Here is a 23,050-nt window from a genome sequence, read left to right as displayed (position 1 = left end):
CAGTGGAATCAACCTTGGCAATAATGGAGTGAGAGCTGTCACAGCCAGATCATCCTCACACCTAAATGGGAATAGATGGATGACAGCTGTAGCTGTGTAAAAGGTGGCAAAGGAATGGTAGTATCCCTTCTCCCCAGAACTATATCAAGAGGTGAGTGAAGTATACAACTGTAATAGTGAACAAAAAGCATTTCTTCTACTTGCTGTTCAGTATAAAGGTCAGTTTGGACCCTGATAACATTTTTTTACAAAACCTTAACCATTAATTGCACACATGAATGAGGCTGACAGAGTGTGATGTAGGAATGTAAATCCATGCTTATCTCGTTTTCATAAGGGGGGACCAAAAACAGTTAAAAAAAATCTTGCCACAGTAGACAATAGGAGAGGGGTTTTTTTACATTTACAAAACAAATATCTGCGCAAATTTCACAAATCATTTTTGCACATTTTTGATTTCTACTGTATAGTTGCACGACTTTTGAAAAGTATAAGTATAAGTACTGCAAGCGCAGATTTTTCTGCGCTTGCAGTATCATCAGCTTTGTTTTACTGAACAACAAGAGACTAGTTTTGTACAGAAGCTTCTTCAACCAATTTCTGAGATGTTGACAAAAAGGAAAGCTTTGCTCTTGTGCAAAAAAACAAAAAACCCAACCAAAAATAAATTCCTTGCTGTTGTTGGAATTTTTTTTGACAGGGCGTCCATCAAAACATCCTTTCCTATCAAGGGTGAAACATGTAGTGGATATTTACACCCCTAGCGCTGCCGTTACATGAAATCTTCACAGGATAGACATTTAGTTATTATGATTTGCATTAATCCCATTAGTGGGAATCAGTAAACCCAGCTTTTTGACAAAGTGGAGGGTTCACATTTCCTTTGTTTTATTATTATAAAGCTTAAATATATTCGGGTTTTATAGATTGTTGCCTTAAAGCTTATAAAATAGTTCAATGAAATTTTATCTTTTTGTATACTATGACTTTGCCTTGGGAGGGTTAACATGGAAATACAGCTGCCAAATATTGAAATATGTAAGAAATAACTAAATTATTTCTATAGAAGTATTGTGTGGTGCTTTGCATAAAAAGCAAATAATTTTGTATGAAAAAGTGAAAGCTTTGATTATACAGATTTGGAACCCATCTGAGAACAGTTGTAAAGGCATTCCTGTTCTGCTGTACTCCAGGGAAGTCATTTTTGAACATTTTTCTTACCTCTCCTGGGACTCTCATGGTTGAAAAGAATGCCATTTACAGCAAAGAGACTGTAGGCCTCCCTGAAGTTCACCACAATCCAATATGCATACAGTTTGGCTGCACCTGAAGAAAACATTGAAATATATTTGTTGAAATAATTACAAAGAAGAACTCATCCATATGAACAAATACATCCATGAAAAGATATTTCCCACAAAACTCATTCCAGTTTGATAACACATTGAAATATTTGGATGAAACCTTTCTTTCCTTTTCTTTTTTCCAAGGGGGAAGGAAATCACGGAACCCTCCTGACATTGTTGGATTGCAGTTCCCAGCTTTTCTCACCACTGGCTATGCTGCCTAAGGCTGCCAAGAACTGCAGCTCTACAACATCTGGAGAGCCATATGATTCTCACTAAAATGATGTGAAACAAACCATAAAGAGTGCTCAACAGCACTCAAGTGTTAGCAGAATAAAATTTCCTATCACTGGCTTAGTACAGTTAACATTAAAACATTGCATTAACACATGTGCATGTGCTGCTGTAGTGATGGTTTGGCCAAATTAGATTATTGGGGTGATCTTAATTTGTTTGGACATTTTAGCACTACAATATTGCACACAGCCTACTCAATCCAGGTTCATCATGAAAATGAGCTCAAGAGAAATTTTAACTTAGATAAAAAACAAACCACATACCCATGAAACCTGGCTTCATGAGGAAAAATTCCACATGACTGGATTTGAACAAGAAAGTATTTTTTAAAAAGATGTTAATTTACATCCATCAAGCAAACACACAAAAGCATGTTAATTTACATCCATCAAGCAAAGGCCCTAGTGCTGCCTATACACAAAATCTTCACAGGATAGACTAGACATGCAGTTATTATGATATGCATTAATCCCATTAGTAGGAATCAGTGTGCACACATACACATACACACAGGTTGAATATACCTTATCCAGAATTCTGAAATCGGAATTACTCTAAAATCTAAAATCATCCAATATAAGTTGAAATAGTGACACTTTTACATTCTGATGGTTTGATATACACAAACTTTGTTTCATACGCAAAATTATTTAAAATATTATATATAAAATTACTTTCAGGCTATGTTTATAATGTGTACATGAAACATTTCAAGCTTAGACGCAAGGTCCCATTTCCAAGATGTCTTATGTATATGCAAATATTCCAAAAGCCAATTATATATATGTGTGTGTGTGTGTGTGTGTGTGTGTGTGAAATCCAAAATACTTCTGGATCCAAGCATTTCAAGTAAGTGAGACTCAACTTGTAATAGCATTTCAGTAGTATTATATTCACTGTGATTACAATGAAACATATTAAGTACACCAATAAAAGTACAACATATTGTCCATAAATGACTTTCTATAACTGAAGACATATTGAAGAGAGGAGTAGATGAGATAGGGAGTAGGAGAATTAATGCACAAAGGAATGAAGAAGATTTCAATCTATCAGTTTTAAATTTGTTTACACAGCCTTGCCACCAATGCAAATTGCTCTTCCAGAAAACAAATAAAAGGTAGACCTGACTGGAACCTTGAGAACTCTGGAGCTGCTTCTGTCTGCACAAGTCACTTTATGCTTCATGGCAGCTATAAGTCTGCATCGATTTATGACAAAACACATGAGTGGAGGTGTTGTACTTACCATATGGTGATCTGGGATAAAAAGGAGTGGTCTCTTTTTGGGGTATTTCCTGAACTTTTCCATAAAGTTCACTTGTTGAGGCTTGATAGAACTTCACAGAGTTTATGAGATCACATGTCTTGATAGCATCTAGCAATCGTAATGTGCCAATTCCATCAACATCAGCTGTATATTCTGCTAAATCAAAAGATATCTGAAGAAAGGAGACACAGAAAAAAAATTGCATCCAAATAAAGATCATTACATTGGAGTGAAAATGAAACAGTCTCACACTGCAGGTTTCAAACGTGTCCCTTAGCAAATGTGAAGGCTGCACATATATGACTATGTGTATGTTGTAGTACACATTTCCACCATTCTCAATAAAACTGGTGTACATGTGTATGTGTGCACACACACACATGCCCATGAGCATTGCTCAAGCTAAATTTTAAGCCATTTCTTCTCAGGAGAAACTGGATAACTATGCAGTGTTATGCCAAAATGGTTCCTTAACAATTGCTCTATCCTCTATTTTCCCGCTTTTCCTTCCTTTTGCACCTGTTCTACAGCTGTGTATATTCTCTCATTTGAGCAGGTGGTGGTGGTGATACAATTGACCATTGTGCAATGGGAGATTACAAGACTGTAGTGCCTGCTATATAATTGGCTGGGTAATGGTCTGATCCAATGTAACTCCACAAATATATATTTACACTATAAAAAAGGTAATGCAAGTTGTTATGGAGAAAAGTGTCTTACCAGGATAAATCTGGGGAAAGAACTGGGGTCAAAGAATTAATGTGTTGTAACTGGTCACTTGCAAAAGGAAGGCCTTTCTTATCCTCCCCTCTAAAGAAGAAGTCCCAGGAGGAAGATTATATTTAACAGATTTTATGGGTGTTATTTGCAGTGATGTTTCAAGCCTTTCACTCCAAATTTCAAGTCTGAACCTTCAAGTCTCAAATGCTTGTAAAGTTGAGTCTCACATCTGGGAGATACTTTTAACAGAAAAAAGGAAGTTCTGGTAGTGTGTGTGTGTGTGTGTGATGGAATGGATAACTAGAAAATAAAAAAGACGGGCACAAAGTTAGGGGTAGAATTCTCAGATGGGAACAGGAAATGGCAACAGGATTGAAGCAGAAGGGGCTCCTCCAATGTGCAGTGGGGACAGCCTGCTGAGTAAACCTCAACCCTTTCCCCAAGCCCACATCCTAACACGTTTGCTGTTTCTGGATCAAGTTACACCAGAAAGTCGACCATTAAAAATACATAGGTCTTGGGCTGAGTCAATTCAGTACATTATTTGTTGCAAAGTCAAGTTCAAGCTGAGTTACTGAAGTGACTTGAGTCCGAGTCAATTGACTCAAATCTACATCACCGGTAATTTGACATTTTGTTAATTCAATTGAAGGAAGGGAGAGGATCGTAGGTCCCTGTGGGATTCCATGTGATTCATGGGTTACATACTTGCCAACTACTGCACTGGAACTGGAGGGGAAAATGATAAATAGAAAGTACACTATAGAAACCATACAGTCAGGCCAAAATAAAGCTGCTTCGGGTCACTTTGGAGGTATGCTGTTTAACTGATACATGCATCCTAAGAGGGCAGAAGCTGTGCCAAAGCTATGGTCCAGTCCTTAGGACTGGAGCGTGGCTTTGGCGTGGCTTCTGGCCTCTTAGGACGCATGTATCAGTTAAACAGCTCACCTCCAAAGTATAGCTTTATTTTGGCCAGTATCTACAGGCCCTATAGATTGCAATATTTCAGAATATAGTTTTTTGTGGCTTTTTCGGGCTATGTGACCGTGTTCTAGAAGAGTTTATTCCTGACGTTTTGTCAGTATCTGCGGCTGGCATCTTCGGAGAAAAACCCACAAAAAACTATGGATGCCGGCCATGAAAGCCCTCAACTTCACACTTTCAGAATATAATTCAAAGATCCTTCCTAATGGTTGCTCCTAGACTCTGGAGGCTAGACTTACTCCCTTCCTTGCTGTCCTTTCGCATGCAAGTTGAGATCTTTTTACTTTAGCAGGCTTTGGAAACAGACTGCTTTACCAGAAAAGTGTGCTGTGTTAGTTTATTATTTGTTTTCTTTACTTTTAAATCAGTGTTCTCAATGGTTTTAATTTCTATACACTGTTTAATAATATTTTAATCTTTACTTCTTGTTGTTGTTTTTAGCTATATTGGTTTTTACTCATATTTCTTTAATCTGTCTTGCGTCCCAGCTTTGGGAAAGAGGCAGGTTATAAATAAAGTAATAGAACAAAATAGCTACCAAAGCTTACTACAAAAATGTATTCATGCATTCAGTTTAATTCAACTTTTATTCAGAGCTAAGAACCACCAAGTCAATGGAATGTGCTTTCTAGTAAGTATACTCTGGACCACAGTCTTAGCTTTCTCATCATTCCCTCCTTTTTCATTAAATTGATGGAGCTGATTATCAGGTTTATATAAGATAAGATTTTTAAAATAATAACAATAATATTAAATTGTTTTGAACCTTAAATTATAGAACTATTTTATAGTAATAGTATTTCCTTTAAAAAAAAATTAACAAAATATTTACTTGGTTTTCCATGGTAAAGAAAGGCTGCAGTGCAGCCAGGGAAGAAATTAACCGTTTAAAATGTTGCAATATCAATGATTAGTGACATTATAATTCTCAAAATCTTCTTACACAGGGAAATCCTGCTGTGCTAAATACTCATTTTAAAAAATGCAAAAGAAGTCTTGCAGAGTCTTTAACTTTAGCAAGGGAGTTGTAAAAAAGACAGTCAATTAATTCCACTCTATTGGAGCCATGGGACTCAATGACTATGAATAAAATATTGAAGTGACTTTGAACATCAAATTTCAACTTTTTTTTATATACATGTCTAAAAAAAAAACAATACATCAGTCAATCATTCTACACAGATATATCTGTGTCATCCAACATGGTAGTTCTACATCTTGCCACCATATTCCTAGTGCAAGAATGTTGAAATAAATAAGAAGTTGACAGTTTCCTCAAGCAACAGGCTGGCTAGAGTTAATTCTGTTCTATATATTTCTGTTTCAAAATAAGGTCTTTTGTGAAGATGCTCAGCAGTTCTTCAAAACATTATCTACAGTATTTAAATCTAATTATAAGTCTAAAAGACATAGGGATGGGGTACATTACCATGTAGTTTTAAGTGTGGATGAAACAGACTGTTCAAAGAAAGATGAACCATTTGTTTAATTAGTCTGTCCTTTGTGCTGGGACAGCTTGTAGCCCAAACTCAACCAGAGAGCTCTGAGAATTTGAACTCATTTCACCTCACTGACCACCTCACTTGATCCACTGCAAAAGTGGTGGGTAACATATGGCCCTAGGGCCACCTGTTCCCTCTAAAGTTTTTTCTTTTAGTACTTGAACCTTCTGCATACACCCAGACTGCTTTTTTTTTTTTTTTACAAAAACAAAGGGTGAGTTTTCTCTCCACAAAACCTGCAAAAGTGGAAACTTTCCTTTTGGATAGCGGGTGGGCCCCCTCCTGTAAAATTTGACATAAAAACATCTAGCCGCTTTCAGTTTCAGAGGAGGGCATTTTTGGCTGTTCATACAATGAAATATCCATAGTAATTTAAAATATAGCATATTGTATATACCCATATGTAACATACTGAAGAACAGCACATTATAAACCTGACCAAGAATTAATAATTTGGTGTCTTAAAAAAAAGAAGCCCAGGGTGGCATAACTGACCTGTCAATTTTGTTTGCCCCCCCAAATGGCCTTTAACTTTAATTTTTTTTACCAAAACCAGCTAATCTATGTTTATATGCTACCTTTTCTCTCACAGGCATCTACAAAAATGGTCCACAGCATAAAATTTCCAGGCAAAGAAATACAACTAATACTTGTACTTAAAACAGTTTAAAATGATGTCACCTGAAAGGTCTCAGCCACTCTCCATTGGCATTTTTAAAAGTCCAGACCAAAAGCAACTAAGTTTTTTGTTTTTTTAAAACCAACAAATGAGTTATTCGGTTCTTTTTTTGTTGTACACAATGCAATGTACTGGAAGAAACCATTTTATAGTTGAAGATGATGTAGAGCATTTAGTGACAGTGTTCATACAAGAAACAACCTTGTTGGTCTGTTCAAAGGTATGAGGATAGGAATCATACCCTCACTTGATCTTGAACAGGAAGAACAATGTGTCAGTTCTGATGTCATGAGAAGCAAGGGTGGAAACATCTGGTGCAGAGATGCAACAGCAGTTCACAGCAGAGCAGCCAGAGACATCACTTGGGAATACCCAGGGGGAAAAAAGATGCAAACCAAGAATATTGTGCTAGAAACCTTAGAACTGTTTCTCACAAGAAAGCATTCTTTGCTACATAAACAGAGAAAAAGAAGTGCTGAGTATTCAGGGCATGAATGAGAGGCAAAATGTGCAAGTGCCGTTGTGAAGGCATACTATAGCCAACTGCTAATAGCAGGCTTGTTTCAATAAATCATGCAACTGGGTTGTATTTGATCCTTCATGAATGAAATTGTTCCTTCTGTTGGCAGAAAGACGTGGTATCCAGAAAGAACCATCTGCTGAAAGACAATGGCAGGACAGTCATTCTTGAATAGTCTTCCTGACACTGACTGCATGGTTCCCACATTCCATTCTGGAGGAGATTTGAAACAGGTTGAATTGGCAAGTGCTACCTCACCTCTTCACAGAATACTGATCAATGTACTTCTGGCCCAAACACACAACACTAAATTGTGTTTAATGAAAAGGAAAATTTCACTTTCTGCCACCATCTTGTGGCCATGACAGTGTTTTTGTGTTTGTGTAGGGAAGACTTTCTGTGGCTTTTTCTCTAGCAATAAATCATAGTTTTCTGTTATATCAGAACACCAGCATATGCCTATAATGCAAAGACTATTTTTGTCTCTTCTTCCCATTTAAAGAGAGGCAGAAGGAAGGGAAATTATATAGAAATAGATCACTTCACAACATACGCTGCACATATGAGCACATCCCCCACCACTCATTTCAAATGAATATTCCATTAAGAACAGCAAAGGGCGCAAACCAGAAGAGAGTAAGGAGGTTGAAGGGTGTGAAGAGTCCTGAAGTGCAGTCAGTAAATTATAGTAAGTTCTGAACAAGGGCAGCTGTTAATCCAGGTGCTCTCATTACATAGAAAGGTGAGCCGTAAATTCACATAACCTTATCACAACTCATATAAGACAAATCAGAAATTGTCAGAGGCCAAGAGTAACTCTTGAGATATTATTCTGTCCGTAAGATCTGCAGTTTTCCCATCTTCTTTCAGTACTGTTGAAGTGCCATGAAAGCAAGCTTGGAGAAACATATTCCACAGTCTTGTAGACCATCTCATCACCTATATTTTAAGTCTGAAAAGGGAAACAGATGTACTTCGCATCACCTATAGTCTTACCACAAAAGAACAGATCTGCCTTTCTCTTCATCTGTGTTAAATAGGTAGTCACAATATGTTTTGAAAATGTTTATCACTACTGAATGAAAATGTGAGAATTCATCTGGGGGGAGGGGGTGCATTCTGGAGTTTCCTTCAGTTTCCTTTCTTTATCAATATAACTCATTTGTAACTCCAAGAATGACTGAAAGGTAATAAGTTTTTTCTCAGTGGATTCTTGCCTTGTAATTTAGGCAAAGTATGTTTAAAATGCAACTATATTTAGTCATTTTATAATAGATCTTCCCTTTTAGACAGCATTCTAGTTCTTAACTATTGCATTTACATATAGTTAGTAACATCATGTGGTTTTCTTCTGCAGCAATACCATATAAAATGACAAGAGAAACTGATAAATTTTCTGCATAGATGATTATGAAACATCTGTTTTCTGTTTTGAATACAGACACATCTAAGAACAAGTAACCTTACAATGTTCCAAACCAGCAGACAGGCAAGTTCCATTGACTCAGAAGATTAGTGCATGTTCATATTTTCAAACACCATTTTTGGCAAGGTGGAACAGGAAAATTTTTCCTAATTACGAATCAATTTTTAATTCTACACTGGTTTTGTTCCAGTCTATTTAAAACACTATTTTTATGTGACACAGATCATACACAATTTATAAGTAATTTCTGATGCTATATAAAGCAAGCACATCATGAATTAATAAGTACCTGTTTATTCAATAACACATTAAGAAAATATTGAGTTCAAATCATTCTGAATTAAATCAGGAGCATTTGTTATATATACGAGAAGCATTATGCTGTCTTATTTATTTTATTTTATTTTGAATATTTATACCCCACTCTTGAGCCAAAAGGCTCTCAAAGTGGCTTACAAATTGTTCATTAGACATTTCCCTGCTTCTCAGGCTTACAATCTAAAAAGACAAGACACAAAAGGAGAAGGGAATGGCAAAGGAGAAGGTGAATAAATCTAGCAGATCTCCTCTCCCTCTTAGGCCTGGACCATGCCAGATGGACTGAAGGGAGGCCCCTTCTTCTTTCTCTGGCTAGGCTTGATGGAGCTAGCCCGCCCTTCTCTCCCTCTGGATGATCGTGGATAGTGTCTTAATAGTCTTAAACTAAAATAGTCTTAAACTATTTATTGATAAGCATTCTATCTTGTTTCTTTCAAAAACAACTGAAAACATTGTACTGGTACAAACAAATCTCCAATGTTTCACAGGTAAAAACCAGGACACAAGCTGGAAAAAGTTATTACACAGAAGCTAGGAGAGGTTGCAATAGTCTCCTTTTGCCTGTGTCTACAGTAAAGCGCAAGATTTTGCCCCCTCTTCTTATCCCCCACTAAGTTAATTGAGCACAAACTACTTTTGCACTTTGAACTCAGGGGCGAAACAGATGGCTTGAAGCCACCCCTTCCAAGGATGGATTGGGTCCATGGCGAACACATGCCATAGCCCCAATCCACCTTGAAGGCAGCCAAAAAAGGATCAGCAAAGAACCACTCCTTTTCTGGCCAGGGAAAAGGAAGCTTTTCCTACCCCACTGCGGCTACAAGCCACCTCGGTGGCGTGTGGCATATAAATGCCATGCCACTGGAATGCATTGAAGCTGCCCACTTCTGGGCGGCTGCCCAAACTGCAGGTGGCTTCAGGGCGGCGCGGGAGCATGTGGCGTACAAATGCCATGCTCCCAAGCTGCCTGGATGCCAGCTTTAAAGAGGCAACTGTTCTGGCCCTATATTTCCAGCAACTAAAGTAAGCTAAGGACAAAGCAAGAAAGTGGAGGGAAAAGAGAGAAACTGGGACTTTCCAAAAGCAACTGAAAAAATGGGATGAATCAGGACTGTCCCTGCTAAATCACTACAGTTGGAGGGTATGCAAATAGAGCTCAAATTAATTAAAAAATAAAAATTTGCACACGTGTCTACCAGCCAAATGTATTTTTTTTCATCCTGGAAATAATTAATTCCGTAGAAGTAAATAAAAACCCTAAATGTAGTATGTAATTAGAACACTAGTTTATTAAAAAGTTGCCTTTGTTCTTACACCAAATCAACTGTTCTAACTTGTTTTTCACTTCTTATAAATAAAAATAAAATTTCCTTATTTTTGTGGTGCAAACCAATGCATGTTTACTTGAGAATAAGCCCCACTGGGTGGTCCCACAGGTGTTACTCCCTAGGAATTGTATTTTGGGATTGTATCCTAAGTAGGCGTTACTCTCTGGAAATTGTATTTTAGGATTGCACCCTAAATTAATCTACCCTAAGAACATTAAATGAAAACCTTGCATATATTTTCTCTAATGTGATCCATATCTTACTTATTAATAAGGGGCATTAGTCCTTATTGGGACATCAAGGACAAAGATGCTTCATCATACAGAGTTAAAGATATGTCAGCAATGTGAGATATTTACAAATCATCACCTCCTCCTCCCTCATCTTCCAGCTGAAATAAGTCTTTTGACTGACTTTATTGTAACTGCAACACAGTCTTTTTTAAAAAAAAATATTTTTGGGACAGCAAGATATTAGAACAGTCCCAAACGTTTGACTGTTAAGGAGCATTATTTGAAGCGTGGCAAGAAGACAGCAGGCCTTCTGTCTGGTATTACTCCTCAAAATTATAAAATGCTCCTCCCCGCAGAAATTCACTAAACACAAATTTTGTCATCTTTTCAGAAGTAAGGAAACACTTTATCTTCTTCCACATATTCCAATATATTAATGTTATAATTAACTTTGTATCTTCTTGAATGAGAAGAATGGGTTAAGATGTTCTTTTGGATGAATCCTTTACATCTTTCTGAAAACTGTTATTATATACTTTTTATATTTTATTCTTTTTTATAAATTACTTTGGAATTCTTATGGTATTGGGAAGTAATACATACATTTTAATAAACAAAATGTACATTGGGTCAGTTCTATCATTCCAGATAATTACATAAAACTCAGGTGGATTAAGATAATTTGTAATTATTTCACAATTAGCAATGTGTTTTACTATTTTAAAAAACAAATGGAAGAAGTTGTAAAGAATCCTACAGCAGCATGGGAGCCATCACAACGATCCAGATGGAAAAATTAATCTGAATCTGCTTCTTATTCATATAAAATTTATGGTTTACAAAAAGGTGGGTGGGCAGCCGTCTGAAAATCTGGCATATATAGTGACCACAGTTGAAGAAAATTGACTATTCAGAAAACAGCTACAGTATCAATGGGGGGAAATTGCCAAGACTAGGCACTTAAAATTCTATCTTCCACTGCACACAGCTTCTTAAAGGTCCACATACCACAGGAAATAAGTGCTTATCTATGAGAGCCAGAAAAACAACAAAGGTAAAGGGATTCTTTTCTATTCTTTTGCTGTCCTACCCCCAACTGTGAAGTGTTTGGAGCTTCCTCTTAGTCCCAGCCATTTCATAGTGCATTTGGCTTTAATCAGGTGGAGGGCAGGAACTCAACATCCTGCAGCCTTGCTCTGATTAGGAGGAGTCAAATTCTACAAATTGGCAGATTTCTTCCTTTACTATTGCTTATTTGATGAATCATTTGTTTCAAAAGGAACCCTAGAAAAGAAGCAGGCCCAGCTTGTTACCATTTTCAAGTCTATTTATAACTACCCTTCTTACAAGAATGCAGATCATTTTCACCTCCATAAACCAATATTTTAACAGTCCTCCTAAATTAATACCACAGAGCAATTACTGTGCAGAAAAATCTGCTGACTACTTTAACCACCAATCTAAGAGATGTCATAAAAGATACAAAAGTTAAGTGAATCTCAAAAATGCTTTTACTAAAGCCAAGTAACTCCACTTGGTGTAATGAATACTGTGAAATTATTTCAGAAGGACTGATAGTGGCGATGAACAAACAAAGACATTCTAGAAATAATGGCGTATATCCAGTTGTTAATCTCACTATAGTAAACTCATTGTATCAGTGAGACCTTAGTAAGTAACTGGTTATATGGAGTCCATTGAACCAAAACACTAGTTGGAAATAACAACCGGAGTAAAGCTAACATTTGGAAGAAGGGACATACAACAATGCTTTGCATCTATTTTGGACTGCCGGTTTGCTTTCTGAATATCGTGTCACAGTTTAGCGTTTGACATTAAAAAGGAACTTCTCTTTACAAATACCAGTTACTTTCTCCTGGCAACAGTAGTCACAATCTTACATAGCAATGAAATTAGGCTCACTTGGGCTTCGCCACTACTAGGAATTAAATTTCATGCAAGTTGAGAATGAAAAATTGGTTTTAATTCATGTTTGTGATAACCAGTAAAAGGGTAAATGAACACAAAGGCCATATGGGTTTGGTTTATATCTTAATTTCTCTACTTGTGGACTGCCAAATATGGAAATCTGCTTCTAGATAATTGTTATTGAAGCCAATGTCTTTTAGCATTTTATTTGAAAAATCAATAATTTCAGAGCAAAAAAATATGTACAAAAATGATTTGAACTGGAGTATTGATTAATTTTGTTATTATTTGTAATGTCATATTGATTATTTCAGGTTGCCAAAAAATCTAAATAAAGCTGTAAGATCATTGCAAGAAATAATGTATCGTAATATCATTAAGATATCCTCTCTTTTTCTGAATCACTACTTATATTTTGTAACAAGGAAACATGTTTTCAAATTCATTTTGGTTTGTATTTTCTTGAGTATTTTATATAACTACATGGAACAAGACAGTTAACTGCACAATATAGTTTGGTCGCATAGGACAAAGGTCATTTGGAAGGGATGTGCCTTTAAGAGGTTACAAAGGCCTGCTACTAACTTCCCTATTATAAAAGGAAGCAAATCTCAGCACGGAAGGATGCTCACTTTAAATAAGGAAATGAGTTTGCAGGATGTACACATGCTGCTTTCTATTAAGTATAAGCAGCTTCTAAAAAGAAAAGGCATGAATCCTTTGATTTTTAAAAAATAATCCTGCTTGTGTCTTACCTGTAAAGATAGGACAAAGTTTTTAAATCAAAATGATTTAGCCAGAATATTTTGCACGTGTTTAACAAAATACACTGCATAGACTTTCAGCTTTGAGAATTGTCAGTTACATCTCCTTCCATATGGAAAGGTGCTTTTAAAAAACCAAAACACTATACAAGTGATGATCCAAGGAAACAGATATTGTTAGATTTAATATAAGTTTAGATTATGCAGGTTCTTCTGTGGATTTCAGACTTGTTTAATGCAGGGCTTAAATAAGTTTTATCAGCCTTAGAAGCTTTGGAACTTATTTCCCTCAAACCCAAACCTCCCTTTCTACATTAGAATTTGCTTTTGAAAATACAGTGATTTCAAAAAATGTTTATGGGATGAGGAGATGAAGATACCATGCTAGCACATGTTTCCTGAGTGGGCCAAAGTTGCACTTCAGACTATGACCAAGTAGTATCCAAACACATCTGAGATCAAAGTAGTTCTGTATAACTTTTGGACTAAACATTCCTTTAACTCTGGCCTAAAGAAAGCCTCCACCAGTCTCTCATAGTAACTTTTCAGTGGGTTCAGGGAGGAGAAATCAATAAATATCCCCATCCCCCTTTCTGTCAATAGGAGCATCTTTTCTACAGATCTGGATGCAACCTCATATTTTTCTACAACAAAAACAAAATTCAGTTGTCATGATCAGAAGAGGTGGATATGGTTGTGCACAAGTACTATTCCTGAGCCTCTTTTTCTCCTACAGTCCATTGTACTCATGAAATCATGGGGTACTTGGAAGCAGCTGAGATGATATACTGGGGGAGGACTAGCAAGCTCTTCCTGCACACATGCTAGTACTTTCCACTCACTTGTGGCACACTTTGAATTTTGCATGTCATTCATAGCAGTTAGCTCTCATGTAATTGTATTTCAGAGAGTTCTGGAGACACTAAGCAAGATCAGTCCTGGTTAGTAGTTGAATGGGGGACTGCCAAGGAATTCTAGGAGCTTTAGGCTGTACTTAGGGTTGCCATAACCCGGCAGCCCCCGTGCCATTCACGGTTTCGGGGGGCCCCTCCCGGTCACGGTCCGGTTTGGGCCCCCACCTGTGCCTTGTTCCCGGTTTGGGGGGTCCGCTCCGGCCATTGCCGCTGCCGCTAATGCGGCTGCTGCGGCGCCGACCCACCTCCTCCTCCTCCTCCGGCTCCACCTTCCTCCTCTTCCTCGGCGGGCCGGCGGCAGAAGCGCCGCTGCCACCGCGCCCCCACTGAGAGAGCTTGCGTGCTGCCCAGGCCTCAGTAGGGGCCAGTGGCAGCGTGCACACCTTCCCCATTCCCTCCCCGCGCGCGCCTGCCCCATTCCCTCCCCGCGCGCGCGTGCTTGCCCCGCTTCCCTTCCTCCCGCGCCAGGCATCCTAAGGAGGAGGAGGGGGGGAGGAGGAGGAGGAGGAGGAAGGAGCCAGAGGAAGGGTGCCTGAAGGCCAGGGCAGAATTGGGCCACAGAAGGAGGAGGAGGAGGAAGAGGAAAGCTGAGTCAGTGGCCATTAGGTCTGCCTTGGTATTTTGGGGGTTTTAAATTATTTTTTAAAATATAAAATACTTATTTTATTCAATTTTTTTAATTTTTATTATTGCTTTTTATTTTATTTTATTAATTTTTATTATTGCTTGTTTTTATTTTATTTTATTAATTTTTATTATTGCTTGTTTTTATTTTATTTTATTAATTTTTATTATTGCTTGTTTTATTTTATTTCGTTAATTTTTATTATTGCTTGTTTTATTTTATTTTATTAATTTTTATTATTGCTTGTTTTATTTTATTTCATTAATTTTTATTATTGCTTGTTTTTATTTTATTTTATTAATTTTTATTATTGCTTGTTTTTATTTTATTTCATTAATTTTTATTATTGCTTGTTTTTATTTTATTTCATTAATTTTATTATTGCTTGTTTTTGTTTTATTAATTTTTATTATTGCTTGTTTTGTTTTATTTTATTAATTTTTATTATTGCTTGTTTTATTTTATTTCATTAATTTTTATTATTGCTTGTTTTTATTTTATTTTATTAATTTTTATTATTGCTTGTTTTATTTTATTTCATTAATTTTATTATTGCTTGTTTTTGTTTTATTTTATTAATTTTTATTATTGCTTGTTTTTTATTTTATTACATTAATTTTTATTATCAAATATATACACCCCTGCCTTGTTTTTTATTTATTTTTTCATTATTTTTTATTATTAAATATATGCAAGTGCATTTTTTGTGTATTTATGGTGCTTTGAATGCTAACAAGTCTGCCTTTCTTGGCCAATTATAGTGATGATGATGATGATGATGATGATGATGGCGATATTGATATCAACAAGCCTCTGAGGCACGGCCAATGTAACTTGCTGTGATTTTTACAAACTCATGCACAGTGAAGAAAAACCACAGTCCCTTGACCAAGTACACACTTCTCAGTACAGTTGAACCCGAGGGCAAGTACATTTCTGCCATCTGTCTAAGAATAATGCCAAAATGTCCTCCATTTTGATCATGCCTAAAAACATGCATTTATATTAACATTTTTTTAAAAAAACCTCAATTTTTTGCGCGTCCTCCATTTTTATAAAAATGTGTCCTACATTTGAAAATGTTGCCCTACATTTGTCCCGGTTTGGAGGTCCTCACTTATGGCAACCCTAGCTGTACTTCAGATAAGGGTAATGGGAAACTACTCTGACTGTCCTAAAGGGGCCACCCCTGATAAAGTCAGACTGGGGCTGTGGCAACTGCATGCTGAGGCCCCAAAGCCACCTTTTTGCCAACCAAAAAAAGGGGTGGAAATAGCCACTCCTTTTTGCACTGTCAAAAAGCCAGCTTTTTGGCCGCATTGCAGCCAGAAGCCAGCTTTAAATGTCTAAACACCACGCTGCTGGACTGCCCAGAAACCAACCCATCTGTGGGCAGCAGGTGGTGTGAGGCCAGCTTCCGGGCATCTTGGAGGCATGCGGCATGTAAAAACCACACTCCCAAGCCACCCAATACTCTATGAAATTCAATAGCTTGCTATTAGTCATCATATAGGAGTTTTTACTGTTCTTTCTTAACTATGGCAGTGTTTCTCCGTCTGTCTGAGGGGGACCACCATCCCCACCCCCCAAATGTGCCAGGGATCAGTACTGTATTTCTGCCCACTGGCCACAATAATTTCTTTCTTAGAAGCTTTCTTAAGACTGTCATCTGATGGCTCACAGACCAGAAACTGGTCTGGAAAACACATCTTTGAATAGCACTGCTCTAAACTTCAAAGACATAGCTGTGTTAGTCTGGATCAGTATGCAAAGGGATCTTGTAGCACATTTGAGACTGAGAGAAAGAATTGGTAACAAAAGTTTTCAGAAAATGAAACAGTTTATGAAACAGACGCCCAAAAATAAGCTGTATTGGGCCGTGGCAACCACACACAGTGGCCCCAATCTGGCCAGCGTCTGGCCCACATAAGAGTGGAAAAAAACCCAGCTCCTATTTGGAGTTGAACCCCCCCCCCCCTTTGCTGCTGGAGCCAGCCTTTTGCCAGCTCCGGGGCGAATGGTGTCTAAACACCATGCCCCCATGCTGGATGGAAGCCGGCTAGTGTGTAATTGCCAGCACGGCTTTTGTCTAGCTTGGGGGCATGGTGCGTCTAAATGCCACACTCCCAAGCCAGCATAGAGCCAGACTTTTGAGGTCATCTGTTTTGGCCCTAAGTCTACTTCTGCATCTGATGAAGCAGACTTAGGTCCAAAACACACTACAGAAATAATTCTGTTTCAGACCACTTTAACTGCCCTGGCACAACACTAAGTAATTTTGGGAACTGTAGTTTTCCGAGACACTTCGCTTTCTCTGTTAGAGAGCTCTGGGGCCACAATAAACTACAATTCCCAGGATACCCTAGCACTGAGCCAGGGCAATTAAAACAGTCTCAGACTGGATTATTTCTGAAATGTGTTTTGGACCTTAGTCTAGGAAAGCTTCTCCTACCAACTTCTCTCAGTCTCAAAGGTGTTATAAGAGCCCTTTGCATATTGCTTTAGACTGTACTCCAGAAGCTTCTAGCTTTTTTTAACTGTCTCCACTCCAATGAAGTTGCCAGAAGAGGTTAGATCATTGGAACACCGGTTTCCTAACTTTCTCTATACAATTTCTTTTGAGTTAGTGATATATATACACAGAGCATGTGTTTCAGATAGAGCTTGGAAAAGCTACTTTTTTGGACTATAGTTCTCTGAATTCTTCAGCCAGCCTAGCCAGTTGTAGTCAATATTGAAACACTTCTCACAGCCATATAACACAATCAACAGAGAGGAAACTTAGTGAGAGGAAAGCAGACTCCACTGTACAGTATATCTTTAAAAAGTAACATGCCTCCCATAGAACATAGCAACTGGAAAGACTCTCATAACACCTGACCAGGATTCAAAGGCAGACATATCAGTCATCCAACACAACACCCTTCATCCATCCTCTTTTCTACCTTGGGTGTTTTCAAATAAATTAAAACAAATGGACAATTTTTTTTTAAATCGTATTTTTCCCCTTTCTGAAAATGGAACTTAAGCTTTGTTGGTTTTAGAAAAAAGCCGGCTTCACCCAAAGAACAATCAAATTGGTCTGAAAAGTCTTGCCTTTGTTTTGGTAGAATTTAATGCACATCCTGAATGAAAACACGCGGTTATATACAGGTGAACCAAAATATATGAGTCCTTGAGCTTTACTTCTTTAACTGAAAATTTAATACCAGAAAAAGAAACAACATGGATTAATTAGGGATAGGTTCCTACATCACAAAAAGGAAGAGCAGTTCAATGTATTTGAGCAATTTTTTCATCCAAAATTAAATATGCACATGGGAAAGGAAACAACCAAGTCAGGTAAGCCTTGCATAAATAAACAGAAACATTTTTAACTTTCTAGAGACCACCTGAAGGTTTCTTCCAAATTGCATCCAGGGATGACTTTTTCTTTCCCTGGCTTCCATTTTATGTTTCTGGCAAAATATGTAGACCTTTGCTTTTTTAACATGTGGCAGGTGTGGTGTAACAAAGCAGGCTTATCTGCTCTCTTCTTTCCTCTCTGTTTTGCTATTCATTCATGTGCAGTAAGGGATCATTCAGCTACAGGAGGGTCAGCTAGAGTAGAATTCCATTTTTTCACAACTCAAAATTTAATGCATTGTTTACTGTGCAGACACACTGCTGCACACAACACCGAAAGTCTTTGTAGCTCTCTTGCACCATCCTTCTAATGCCAAAGCTTCTAATTTTTTTTAACTAGATAGAGAACAGGGAGAAAAAGGATAGAAAGCATTAAAAAAATTGTAAAAAGAAGTTTCTTTGTTAGATGTTTTGTTAACTGAGGTATACATGTCCAAGGAAATATAAAAGGTACAACCCTACTCTGAGACAGGATTATGTCAAATTGACTTTTTCTTAAGTAGCTGCTATATGGTGAATCAGATATTCAGATTTCAGTAATGCAGTAGATAACAATGCCTTGAGAAAAGATGGATGCTCGACTTCCGCCCAGCTACGGAGGCGTGAGGAGCGTTTTTGGTGGAGCCCCGCCAAAACTCTCCCGTTCAGGGGCTTTTTTCTCCGGACCTAGCGAACCTTCATCGTCGCAGTTTGTCCGGCAAACCCCCTTGCCATAGGGGGTTCTAGTGGACCCTCACAGAGCTGCCAATCTCGTTCCTGAGAAGCCCTACTAGCGGAGATCCGGAGGGCGATCCGCGAGAGGGGGAAGCCCAGAGCGGGGACAGCGAGAGGAGCCAAGCCGCAAACGGAGCCTTTGGCTACAAGCGCCTTTGCTGGGGTTTTAATCAGCAGCAACAAACAGGCAAGCGACTTGAAATAAAGCAAAGCTATCAAGATTGCCCACTTTAAAAACTATCTGTGGCAATTACTCTTGTATCAAAATAAGGAAGAGGATTACCTCATGCAATTGGGAATGGAAACTGTATCTACACTGCTAAATGCAGCTGCGCTAGAGTGATTGTAGGAGCGGAATTAGCCAGCTGAATTGAATAGAGAGGGCGAAGGGAACTGCTTGTTACTCTGCACTTCCACTTTTTTTTTCAAGCTCCTGTATAAGATCCTCAAAGGGAACTTGTAGAAGCTAAAGAGATTGGGAGCAAAACTTAAAGGTTGTGAAAGAAGGAACTGGATAAAGGCTATATGAACTCAAAGGAACTGAGAAATAACAAGAGGCTATAGTTAATATATTTTAAATCTGAAGAACTCTTGAATTGGAAGGAAACTGGAACCAAGAGGCAATGGAGGATTGGTGAAGCCAATGAGATTGCTATTTTTATGTGCCTTCAAATCTGAGTGACTTCATGTGAATTCATGTCAGTTCACCTCAATTTCTGCTATGACTTGTGGCCAGATTGATTCATAGGAGGTTTGGCATTCCTTCCTCTGAGGGTGAGAGAGTGTGACTTCTCAAGGTCACCCAGTGCAAGAAGACTGTTTGCTTCTTTTGTGTAGAGTAGTAAGAGGGGAACCACTGCAGAAGTAAAAGAAAATTAATGGAATTAGAGAGAGGTTTATGAAGTATCAACTTTATAAAGGTCTCATTAAGGAAAATAAAGAGAAAGGCAACAAACTGGTATCAATCTGGTGGCATTTGACTACATTAATTTATTACTTACCAACAGAACTAATAAATCAAGTATTGATTTAAAGAAGTTTTATATTTCAAGATGATCCTCTTCCACTGAATAGAGAGCCATAAAAGCATAAAGCATATTAGGATTTATAAAGGAATAAGGGGAGCTAAGAGGTACAAAAGAAAGAGAGAGAAACTGGAGGTGAAACACGACCCCTTAAAAGCAAAGAATTAAAGAAGAAGTGGAAATTGGAAAAGGTTATAACTATTATTTGAGAAGGTCACCAGTAGGAGTACTGAAATATAGTGTAATGAATACAAGAACGATGGCAGCGAAAGCAGCCACTCTTCAGAGTAGAAGAAACTCATTGGACCAACCCTCTATCATGGAAGAGATCAGAAGACTTACAGGCCAAATGGAGAAAAATGGAAAAGATATGGAAAGGAATTTCAAGCAAGAGATAAAGGACTTAAGGAAAGATTTAAAAGATCACATCAAAGTGGAATTAAGGACGGAATTGAAAGGAATTAAGAGCACTTTGGAAGAAGTTGTGAAAGAAATAAATCAGGTGATAGTAAGAATAGATAATTTAGAGGAAAAAACACAAAATCTAGAGGAGAAAACGGACCTAATTAGTCAACAACAAGAGATGCAATTGGATCTGAAAGCTTTAGAAGAACTAAAACTTAGGGAAAACTCACTGAAGATCAGAGGACTGAAAGAGGAGAAATTTGAAAATCTTTATGAACATTTAACCACAATTTTGGCCGATTACTTAGAAACCCCTCATCAGGAATTCTCTAAAGAAATCAATAAAACATTTAGGATTAACTCCCAAGCTGCCAGAAGCAAGGACCAGCCCAGAGACGTGGTAATATCCTTTGTCAGGAAAAAAATAAGAGATGAATTGCTATTTCTAAGTTATGAGAAACCTTTGACAGTAGGAGGAGAAGAACTGAAGATCTTTAAAGATATCCCTAAGAGAATTTTGCAGAAACGAGGGAACTATAAATTCATCACGTCTAATCTGAACAAAAACAAGATTATCTACAGATGGGAGAAACTGGAAGGGATTTCTGTGAAATGGAGACAAAAGTGGTATAAATTAAATACTGTCCAGAAAGCTAAGGAATTCTGGAGTAAGTATGGGAAAAAGATTGAATCTGTGGGCCCTAACAAAGATCTAGAAGACGAGGAAGATAGAGGAACACCACAAGATGAGGATTTACCGAATGATCCATTGCTAAGCAGTAGTGAAGAGGAAGAGGGCCAAGAGAATAAATCAGATAAAGAAGAGGAAACTCTGGGGCAAGTAAGTATGGATTGTTTAGATAAACAAGAGCCTACTCAAAATGGGAAAAAAACATCCTCTAAGTGGTGGTGGGGGAAAAAAACAAACAACTCAAGGATAAGTAAGAGAAAGAGGAAAGGAAGAAAGATCTGAAAATACAAGGAGGATGGATATTTTATCCTGGAATATAAAAGGTTTAAACTCACCAGTTAAGAGGAAAAAAATCTAGGGAAATTAAAAAAGGACGTTATTTGTTTGCAGGAAACCCATATTAGAAAGAAGGACATTAACCTGCTGAAAAATAGGAAATTAGGCAATGAATTTATTTCATCTTCAGTTAAAAAGAAAAAAGGAATTGTAATGTATATAAATCAATCTTTCCAGGCCAAAGAAATATTTAATGATACAAATGGTCACTTTATAGGAGTTGAAGTTGAGGCACAAGAGAAAAAGATATTGTTAGTGGGCATTAAAAATTTTTCAATATGCTAACAAACCGGGGAGATGGTTGGCATATAAATTAAGAGAGAATAAGGAAAGGAAGTTGATAACTAAGATACAAGAAGGGAAAATGACCATTACAAAACAAGATAAGATAAAGAAAGCCTTTAAGGCATTTTATGAAAAGCTATATTACCAGAATAAAGAAGATTTGGGAAAAATAAGAGAATACGTCAGTAGCTCGAAGTTGAGAAAAATAACGGAAGATCAAAAATCTAGTCTAAACCAACCTATAACCTCTGTAGAAATAATGAATGCTATTAATATCAGCAAGACAGGAAGTGCACCTGGTCCTGATGGTTTCCCATCTCTTTATTATAAGACATTTCAACAGGAGTTAATAAAGCCATTACAGGACTTAATGAACAAGCTTTGTGAAGACAACTTTCCCCCTACATGGAAGGAAGCGACAATTTCATTAATTCCTAAAGAAGACAGAGACCCCACTCAGGTTAAAAACTACAGACCCATCTCATTATTGAACAATGATTATAAAATATTTTCTACGATACTGGCTGAAAGATTAAAGAGAATCATTACAACGGTGATACATGAAGACCAGCAGGGTTTTATCCCCAAGAGATACATCAAAGACAACATAAGACACTTGTTGGATTTAATTGAATATCATGAGGTTTTTATTGATAAGAAATTAGCCGCCTTCTTCTTTGATATTGAGAAGGCGTTTGATAATGTATCATGGAATCTCTTATTTTGTGTAATGGAAGAAGTTGGGTTGGGAGAAAAGTTTGTAGGATGGATAAGAGCTATTTACCGAAAGCAACAAGCAAGGATTAATGTAAATGGGGAAAAGACTGATTATGTAAATATTTATAAAGGAACAAGACAGGGTTGCCCCTTATCACCGTTGCTTTTTGTTTTATGTATAGAAGCGTTATTACAAAATCTTAGAAACAATAAGAATATTAAGGGGATACAGCTCAAAGGAACTGAACATAAAACAAGAGCCTTCGCTGATGATTTATTGGTAACTATCAGTGATCCAACCCAACAAGCTAAATATCTGATGGAAGAACTTTATAAATATGGGAAAGTCTCGGGTTTAAAAATTAATAAGGAAAAAACTGCTATCATAACTAAGAATTTAACAGTACAGGAAATAAAGGAAGTAGAAACAATAACAGGAATTATATCGACTAAAAAAACAAAATATTTGGGTATTAACATTACAAATAAGAATTCGGATCTATTTATTAACAACTATGAAAAGGTGTGGCAGACTATTAAGAAAGATTTGGAAAGCTGGGAAAAATTAAGTCTATCATTATTAGGTAGAATTGCAGTAGTGAAAATGAACATCCT

At 37.3% G+C, this 23,050-nt stretch overlaps 1 protein-coding gene across 1 annotated transcript in view; it reads right to left on the bottom strand.

Moving 5' to 3' along the window:
• The window catches only part of GMDS (GDP-mannose 4,6-dehydratase), a 360,128-nt gene that overhangs the window by 249,198 nt on the left and 87,880 nt on the right, over nt 1–23,050 (bottom strand). Inside the window, exons 5-6 of the mRNA XM_089518792.1 lie at nt 2,892–3,084; nt 1,222–1,326 (exon numbers count right to left, since the gene is read on the bottom strand). Coding sequence (XP_089374918.1) covers nt 1,222–1,326; nt 2,892–3,084 — 298 coding nt within the window. The remainder of the gene's footprint in view (nt 1–1,221; nt 1,327–2,891; nt 3,085–23,050) is intronic.

This window comes from Sceloporus occidentalis, unplaced genomic scaffold (assembly GCF_023333645.1).
Source record: "Sceloporus occidentalis isolate IW3139 unplaced genomic scaffold, rSceOcc1.0.p SCAF_3, whole genome shotgun sequence".
Classification (NCBI taxonomy): domain Eukaryota; kingdom Metazoa; phylum Chordata; class Lepidosauria; order Squamata; family Phrynosomatidae; genus Sceloporus; species Sceloporus occidentalis.
The sequence above is the reverse complement of the archived record's forward strand: the minus strand, read 5'-3'. Positions and strand labels throughout refer to the sequence as shown.